Source organism: Crocodylus porosus, unplaced genomic scaffold, assembly GCF_001723895.1.
Source record: "Crocodylus porosus isolate Cpor-Errol unplaced genomic scaffold, CroPor_comp1, whole genome shotgun sequence".
In the NCBI taxonomy this organism is placed as follows: Eukaryota; Metazoa; Chordata; order Crocodylia; family Crocodylidae; genus Crocodylus; species Crocodylus porosus.
The window spans coordinates 11,014,743-11,024,111 of record NW_017728949.1 but is presented as its reverse complement, the minus strand read 5'-3'; the positions used below and the strand labels follow the sequence as shown (position 1 = coordinate 11,024,111).

The 9,369-nt window shown below is 41.0% G+C and overlaps 1 protein-coding gene across 6 annotated transcripts in view; it reads left to right on the top strand.

Moving 5' to 3' along the window:
- The window catches only part of IKZF2 (IKAROS family zinc finger 2), a 126,712-nt gene extending 120,867 nt beyond the window's left edge, over positions 1–5,845 (top strand). For all 6 annotated transcript variants that reach the window (XM_019554634.1, XM_019554631.1, XM_019554633.1 and 3 more), the window contains one exon: positions 3,576–5,845. In XM_019554634.1, coding sequence (XP_019410179.1) covers positions 3,576–4,300 — 725 coding nt within the window. In that variant the 3' untranslated portion in view covers positions 4,301–5,845. The remainder of the gene's footprint in view (positions 1–3,575) is intronic.
- Positions 5,846–9,369: the final 3,524 nt, after the last annotated feature.

Sequence of the window (9,369 nt, the reverse complement as noted above, 5' to 3'; positions counted from 1 at the left end):
GGGGGCTGGCAGGGGTCCCCCCAGGGCCCCCTTTCCCACCTACTTACGAACTACTTATGAGCTTGGAGTCATCTGCAGCTGCCTAAACCATAAAAGCTATCCAAATATTTTCCAAAGATTCTGAGAGCCTTGAATCAATTCGGACCTTTAAATCAGTCCTCTGGTGCGATTCAGATTTGGAGATTCAGCCACCAAATTGGGCCAAGTCTCCTCCAAATTGAATTGCCACCTGAAGCTTCACACAGCCCTAGAAGTAACTATCGATGAGGCTAGATCTAACTCCCATTAAAGACCTAGTCACTCTGGCATAGCTTGTCCAATAGCTCTCCCAACTATACAATTGGTCCAATAAAAGTTATCAGAAAAAATCCTTGCCTCTGAGATAATCATCATAGATAGCAAGGCTTTCAGCTTATGGCTGTAATATCAGTCTAGAAAATCATTCTTTCTTTAGGTAACACCAAAAAAGAGATTTCACTGTGGTCATGATGTTCTTGCAATTTTACTTTTATCATCCTATTTTCCTCTGACACCTATGTTTAACAAATGGGATATTTTCCTCTCCTGTTTTTCCTTCTGCTTAGTAAATTGTAGGAATAAAAGTATAGGTAGCCATGAGGCAGCCGAATATAAGGTACATAATCCAGTAATACTTAGACCAGGGCCCTTGAGCAATAAATGGGTCTTCCATTTATCACCTGCAGCTCTTCATAGAAAAAGTTATCATTTTGTTTTTACTACAAGCTTTGGGTTTGTCTTTCCTGCAGCCTTGAATAATTCAATATATGCATAATCTGACTCTATCACTGTTAACTAATGATTTTTTGAACTAGGGTGCATTTGCCAGAATTCACTGTCAGGCATGCATGTTGTTGCTCTTTAGGTAAAACTAGCTGGTCACATTCCTCCTGAACCAGTCAGGACCAAGTGCCACTGACCTGATCAGAAACAGATGTAGTCCCACTGAAGTCAGTTGGATGTTTCACATCCTTCATATTAGACTTGTACATGGAATACCAGGTATTAAATAGCATATTCAGTGAAAAAATGTGGAATGGGTATTCTGTTGACATGAACTGATAGTATTCAGAAGAGCAGAGTTCATGGTCTGTTTGGTTTTTACATTTTTTCCAAGTACATTTGCCAAAATTTAAAAGAAAATGTTGAGGTTTTTAAGTTATAAGGAAGTCAAAATAGTGAAGTTAGTGACTCCCTATTTCCAGTACTGAGGTATGTTTCTGACGGGAAATACAATGAGAATGAGAGCAAGCCAAAATGAGTTTCTAAAATCCATCCCATAGCAACTTAAAACTATTCATAATTATTTAATACAATTATATACAACAGTAGTTCTCAGCCTTTACCTAATTCACCAGTACGGTGTTCTGGTTTTACAGTTAGTGGTGGCAGAGCAGGTAAAATATCCTGTTATAGAGGTAAGGCAGGGATGGACAATTATTTTGGGCAGAGGGCCACTTAATGAGTTTTGGCAAGCCATCAAGAGCTGCATGACAGGCAGCAGGGAAAGATCAATATTAATTTCCTAAAATTTTTAGGAGCCCCGTGGGCCAGATAGAATGGTCTGGCAGGCCACATCTTGCCCACCCCTGACCTAAGGGCATGAATTCAAACTACATGCTAGATTGTTTGAGGGCTGCCCCCATTCTACCCAGCTATCTTTTCATTTGGGCTAGGGAGTCGGTCATCATGTGTTTTCCTACCTATATCTCTCCCTCATGTGCCAGACTTCAGAAAGTCGCTTGCTTTAACGTTTCTAGCCCAATGAGTAGAGATCTACCAAACTCGAGGCAGCTGTCTGATTTCACAAATAGATCATAGGGCCATCCGTCATTTCAAGAGCTTATTGTGGCTAGGGCCATTGCCACACCTCTGGCTGAGGGGCCCTGGTGTCCCCACCTCTCACTGCTGATTGGTTGTAAGGGCTATCAGCCCCTGCCTCTTGCCACTGATTGGTTGTGAGGGCTGTCTGTCATGCAGCCTTGACCCTCACTGCCATCTTGGGCTCCTCTGTGTGGCAGCAGCCCCCCTCCCATCTTACCCTCTGCTGGTGGGCTGCATGGCTGGGCCACAGCACTGTGAGGACTGCTGGATCCCTCTGGGGAGTCAGCATTTTATTGTCTGTAAGTTTTTTGTTGTGGGAGTGGTTATTGTGCAAGTCATGGATATTATCTACTTTTGCAGACAGTGCTAGATTTTGGGTTTTCTGCAAAATCCATGAAATCATAATTTTGGTAGGTGCCTACCAAATAGCATCTAGGCTCAAGGAGATGTTTGAATTTTGCACTACTCTAGCTTCCTTTGTTTAAGTGAAGGTGTAAATTGCAGTGACACTAGTGAGCCAGCCAAGCCTTAAATATTTAACTTAATGAAAATTGCTGTGAATTTCAGAGAATTACACTAAAACTAGGGACAGACATTCAAAAAGCCTGAGCCTGAATTGATTTAATCTTTGCAGGTTAGTCTAACCTACAAGGCTTGAACCGATTTGGAGCTGGATAGACATTCCCTTTTCACTCCAGAAATGCAGGCATAGGGCTCAGTCACTCAGGCTAGAAGCCAGGAGGCACTACAGCAGCCCTCCCTTCTCTTCTACAATACTGAGCTGCAGTGGCCCGGCCCCAGCAGGACACTCTGATTAGGCTAATACTACATTCAACTGGGTTTATCTCAAACCAGTTCCCTGATTTACGTTCCCTGTTTTATGTGCACTGGACATGTGTTCCGTTACAGGTTTGAACCAGTTTCTGATCACTTAAACAGGTCTATGTGTAATGTCTGTCCCTAGCCTAAGTGAATACATGATTCTGTTAACTTATTTTCTAATATGTACAGATTGTGACATTTAAATTCCCCATAATCATTGGACTTTGTGAATGAAGATGCAAACTTCAGCCTCACACACCAGGACTTGTGTCTTCTCCTAAGTCTCACTTGTATCCATTACTGAAGTTGGTGGGTGGAGCAAATGCTTTGTATTCTTTGTGCTATCTAGTGGATCTGTATGCTGGAAGACCTGCAGGTCTTGCATCCCTTCTTAGATTGCTTCCTCAGTGGAGCCCTCTTGTGAGGTATTGCTATGTTAGGTGTCTCACATAGGTTTTCAGCATCATAGAAAATCAAATCTTTGGACCGTATGTTGGAAAAGAAGGTACTTCTTGGACTGATTGTCACGTGGTGTAAACTAGAATAGTTCTATTGAGATGGATGGAACTACAATATTACCACCTGATGAGGAATGTTCACCCTTTTTCCTTGTTCCTCACAAGAAATATCACCTGAAGATGTCCAGAAAGTTTAGAATCTGTGCCAGTAGTAGGCTTATTTTGAGTTGTGTCAAGATTACCTCTACTGATGGTGCCAGTCCATGCTATGTATAGACCTATATGGGCAGAGGGCTTTGATACTGTGCTTATGCCTACTGGTGATTTTTTTTCCCTTAGAAATACACGTTTTATTTTATTTTTTATTTTTTGGGGGGAGGGGGGAGGGTTGATGTGTGTAATTGAGCCCCTAGATAACTTTTTATTTTTATTTATTTTGTTCTTGTCCTTTAGGTGAAAAGCTCATGAGATTTGGCTATCCAGAAATTCACTTTGATATGAACTTGTCCTACGAGAAGGAGGCTGAGCTGATGCAGTCTCACATGATGGACCAAGCTATCAACAATGCAATCACCTACCTTGGAGCTGAGGCACTTCACCCCCTGATGCAACACACACCAAGCACAATTGCTGAGGTGGCCCCAGTCATCAGCTCAGCTTATGCTCAGGTCTATCATCCTAGTAGGATAGAAAGGCCCACTAGCCGGGAAACAGCTGACAGTCACGAAAACAACATGGATGGCCCTATCTCCCTCATCAGACCAAAGAGTCGACCCCAGGAAAGAGAGGGATCCCCCAGCAATAGCTGCCCAGATTCTACTGACTCAGAAAGCAGCCATGAAGATCGCCAGTCCTACCAAGGAAATTCTGCCTTAAATCCCAAGAGGAAGCAAAGCCCAGCTTATATGAAGGAGGACACCAAGGCTTTGGATGCCACAAAAGCTTCAAAGGGCTCTTTAAAGGATATCTATAAGGTCTTCAATGGAGAAGGGGAGCAGATTAGGGCCTTCAAGTGTGAGCACTGTCGAGTTCTTTTCCTAGATCATGTCATGTACACCATCCATATGGGTTGCCATGGCTATCGGGACCCATTAGAATGCAACATCTGTGGCTATCGAAGCCAGGACCGCTACGAGTTCTCGTCGCACATTGTTCGAGGAGAGCACACATTCCACTAGGCCTTGTCATCCAAAGGGGAATCTTATGAAGTAGAAAAACTGCACATGAAGAAATACTGCACTTACAATCCCACTTTTCCTCAGATGTTGACACACCTTTTGTTGTTGTTGTTGTTGTTGTTGTTGCTGTTGTTTATTATTAACCTTATTTTATGGACCCAACCTCAGTCACTCTGCCTAGTTTAAGAATGGAAAGAAGGAAAACAAGGGATGAGAGAGTTGCTTCTGTTGCTGTCACTTTTGTTTTGGTGGCCTGTCTGATGTTTTCAGTGGGAATTGAAAGGCAGTCCATTTCTGTCACAATTAGTTGTATATCACATCCTATTTTGGGCACTGCTTAACCCTAATAGGTGCTTTAAAGTCAAAAGGAGTTGCCACTCGTTTGTAGATTAACAATTTCAGGCAAATAGGTAGAAATATTTCAGAGGAAAGCTCATTCAACTGTATAGATATGGTGGGGGGTTGGGGAAGGGAGGAGTGGGGAATTTTATTCTGCAGAATGAACAATTATTTTTAAAGTAAAACTGGTTTACTCTGGGGATATAGAAGCATGAATCAAAGTCAATATTCCTTGCAAAATTACTTCCTAAGGTTGGCTGTTTTCATGGGTTCAGTGTTTACTGCCCCTCTGGAATGTATAAATTATGTATGTGTAACACTGTACCACATAACAGCAGTTTAGTTTCATAAGTCTTAGGGACCTCCTGCAGTAAGTTTGAGGACCTGTGTTTTTTATTTTACTTATGAAGCACCTTTTTTTAGAATTGCTGATTTGCTGTTATTCCATAACTATGTGTTGACTCACTGGCTTCTTACAGGCTCCCTCATAGCCTTACTTAGCTAATTGCACCCTATGTTTTAAGAAACCGCGTTTAGAAATAACTGTTTTAACCTAGCTTCTAGGACAATAGGTATCCTAGGAGTCTATAAGAGCCTGTAGTTTACTCAAGAGGTTCTGCTGCTCTTTTAAAATAATTTGTTTTAAAATTACCAATGTACTAGTAGCAAAGTGTTCTTTTTATATATATATATATGTGTGTGTGTGTATATATATATATATAAATAAAATAAATAGATAGATATATAGATATATATAAAATATTTTCTCATTCTGTCATCTTCAGTGTTAACTTCTCGGCAGTAAGACTTACAGCTGGGAAAACACTAGGGTCCAGATCATAAATTGGCATTAATCATCATAGTTCCCTTGACTTTGATGGAAGTAATCCACGCTACATCAAGATCTGGTCCTTGATAACCTCTTTTTCAGTAGATCTTTGGCTTACTGATTTGTGGAATCAGTAACTACCTGGTATTCTTTTCAAATTCTTAATTCTACCTTAATTTGAGGATAGAAGCATTTGCAAATCTTGATGTATGACCTTTGCTCTAGGAGAGTGTAAAACCTATTTGGAGAAACAGCTGTCAATATGATTTAACTTCATTGAGCACTTTGGAAAAATGGATACTTGAGGTATAGGCACTGAGGTTTGGTTTGAGTTCATATTTGTGAGCTTTACTTGCTGCAGAAAAAAACAAAAAGCCAGTATAGATTTCATAGACATTAGGGCTGGAAGGGACCTTGGAAAATCATCGAGTCCAGCCCTGCGCCCAAAGGGCAGGAAGTCAGCTGGGGTCATAGGATTCCAGTAAGATAAGCATCCAGTTTGCTTGATTTGACTTGACTTGACTTGGCTTGATTTCCCCCTTGTGGCTTTGGTCATTGTCATTGACGACGTTGCTTGATAAAGGCAGCGTCTGGCCTTAAGCGGCCTTGCTGGCCAAGCTGGGGGGCAGGGAGAGGCTGCAGGGCCTGCCGGTATAATAATCCCATTATGCTGCAAAACCAGACAGAGAACCATGCAAACAGGGTTTAAGATATTGTTGGGTTTTTTTCCCATTCCCAATGCAAGGCAGAACCACTAGTCCAATATTCTGTAGGTTAAGTTTCTCCTGAAAAAATAAATTCAACCCCCGTATGATATATTGTCATTTAAACCCAAATCATCTTGCATCAAACATTGTTGAAAGTGAACCACCAAAATAGAGCCTGAGCCTTAAACATTTACATGAGTGAGTAACTTCCTTCTCCAGAATAGTCTCATTGAGTTCAATGATGACTATTCACATGAGTAAAGTTACTCAAGTACTTAAGTGATTGCACGACTAGCCCATAATGAATTCCCATTTGCTCACTTGAGTCTGCAAATTCTGTGTACATGTCAACTTGCTGTTCATTTGAAGGGTGCTGTTTCTTCTTATCTTCCCAGACCTGGAGCAATTGAAAGTAGGAGCTGAGTGGTATTGATTGAAATCATTTTATGGCGACGTACTTGGCAGCTAGAAGCCCTGTTTAGAGAGGATACAGTAGATCATGGCCAGATTACCTGACTACTGCTTCCCGGCACTGAAATGCTATTAAGTAGGAGCTGGTAAAGTCTTGCAGTAGCCTATTAATTATAATACAATATGGATAGAAATGCTGCTTTGTGTAATATGAGAGCTATCAAGGCTGGGAATACAGGGACTTTAGAGAAACAGATCTAAAGACTTATTCCCAACATTGTTCTTAGCTTCCTTTTATGCCTTTCTTAGTTAGGATGCAGACAAAGCTTGGGCAAAATCTTAACTGCCCACATTCCTTCCTCCCTGAGTTGTGCCTGGCATGATCAAGGTAGCCAACACCCTGCTGATGACTTTTAAATTACTAATTTGATTCCAAGGGTAGCTGTCAAAGACCATGTACTCCCTGGTACTGATGGGAAGAGAAGGAAACTGCATTTGGACAGTGAAATGAAAGAAGATCCCTTCTTCTGCTCAATTGTATTCCATGGGGGTATGAATTAATTTTTTTTTGTGTTAAGTAAAGGATTGGGGGAATGCTGAATTCTGTGACTCCTGCTTGAGAACCCATGGAGATCTCCTTGCTGAAAGGGGTAGAAGAGAACAGGGACAAGAGGTGGCACTGATCAGTTCAGCATAGTTTTCTGGTGTTTCCCTTCCATCTCTCACAGTCTATGGAGGGCAGGTTTTGTAGGCAACCCTAATGATACAATCTCCAGAAGCAGCCATGTTCCCATTGTGTAGAGAGGCAGCTACATGTAGCTCCTACTACATGTAGGAGACAGCCCCAGGCTGATGTAAGTTTAGGAAACAGGTCACTATGTTTCTTCATCTTAAGCTGTTCTTTTGTGGAGAGAAGAACATCTGGGCCAGATTAGGATATAAGGCGCATCAGACTGGGCATGTCTACACATGCATTCATGCATTTTTCCTAATGCACGTTAAATTTACTGTCTCCAATATGAGGTACTAAATAAATGTACATTAGACTGTACATTTGCAGTAGCGGTAATTTGCAGTAGGGCATGCACACACTTTGTAGGTGACGCGTAATGTGCAGTAGCCTATTCTACTGCACATTAGCATGGTTTTTTACATGCCACTTTAATTTGCAGTAAAATAGGCTACTGTGCATTAAAACGCACACGTACATGCCCCACTGTTCACCAGCTATAGGATCTCTTTCCTTTTAATGGTGATCACACATTGATTTCAGCTGTAGGACAGTGGTCCCTGTATATGAGGTTTTGTGGGGCTCAAGGCATTAGGAAAATGCCTACCTGAGCCTAAGAGAAAGAGGGAATCCAGCCAATTGTTGCACTTCTAAGGAGAGCACAATGTGTGCTCCACCCAATGGCCAGTGTGAAGACTGAGATGGAACAGCCACTTCAGATGCCTAGCACAAGGGCACAGATATGCACTAGGGCCTGTGAGTGCATACACAGGATATGAAAAAAGGGGGAATTTTTGTAGGTACCCATGCGAAAACTTACTAGAATGTGACCCACAGTTGATGGTACATTATTTAATTAATGATTCATTCTTCTTTAGGGAATGTTCAATAGCAATTTGAAAAATCAGACTCAAAGACCTCATGTTTTTATTGTCAACTTTAGTTAAGCTAACACTTTTGTTCAGTTTCCAGCCAACAGCATATTATGTATTGTGCTACTAAATAAATACTGGAAAGACTAAAGCAGCTCAGTGGTGGTAGTCCTGAGTGCAGCCATTACAGGGAAAGCTAATTAAGTAGAGGCTGGCAGGTTCACAAGACCAGCCTTGTGGACAGCAGTTTATTCCCCTAATACCACACTGAGGCCCAGAATAGGTACAGCAAGATTTTAGTCATTGCCTTTAGATGTTTGCATTTCCTGTCTAAGTCTAAGCAGGGGGGTGTAGAGGCATGCTAATTTATCATCATTTCTGTCATTCTTAAAGCTCACCAAAATGCGTCTTCTCTAAAAGGAGTGGAAAAAATTTAGGTTCATTTTAAGTTTGGGGAAAATGTTAGAGCCGATATTATGGTAGCATAAGCAGTTCATGCATCCTACTTGGGATTTACAGCAGTAAGAGTTGTTCAGAGAAAACAAGATAAATCCTGATTCTGCAGGTTGGTTGTTGCAGATCACCCAGTGAGACTGCAGGATTTGGACCTTGGAAGATATATTTCTCTCACTTGCTGTTTGCAGATTTTTAAGAGAAGCTGTTGAATTTGTCAAATGTATTAATTATTCATAGTAATCTACTAAAAAATTTCAGCAGGCAGTTTTGGGTTCATTAATCATTTACTAGCAGTTTATTCCTTTTATTTGAAAATTTGTTATTTCGGAGTTACCTTGTATGTCTAATCAAAACTAGCCAAGTTATGTTTAACACTTGGAATCAATTTCAAGTCAAATACTTTTTGTTTACAAAATAAGAATTGGCTTCCTTTGGGCATTCCCCCAGCATTCAAAATAGCTGGTTCCATAAACTGTCCTGCCAGTAAGCTTCTGCACTCCATTTTAAGGGATAAAGCAAGATTCGGTCTATACTAGCGTAACTCCATTTATGTAAATAGAGATGCAGCTGCTTGGTTCTAGTCTTGATATGACCCATAGTGTCAGAGATGTGTGTCTATCATTAAGACTAATGAGTTTTACAGCCAATTTTTTTTCATTGAGTTCGGAATGTATTAGGAATGCACAGCAAAATATATAGGATATTACAGTAAAACCAGCTCTTTG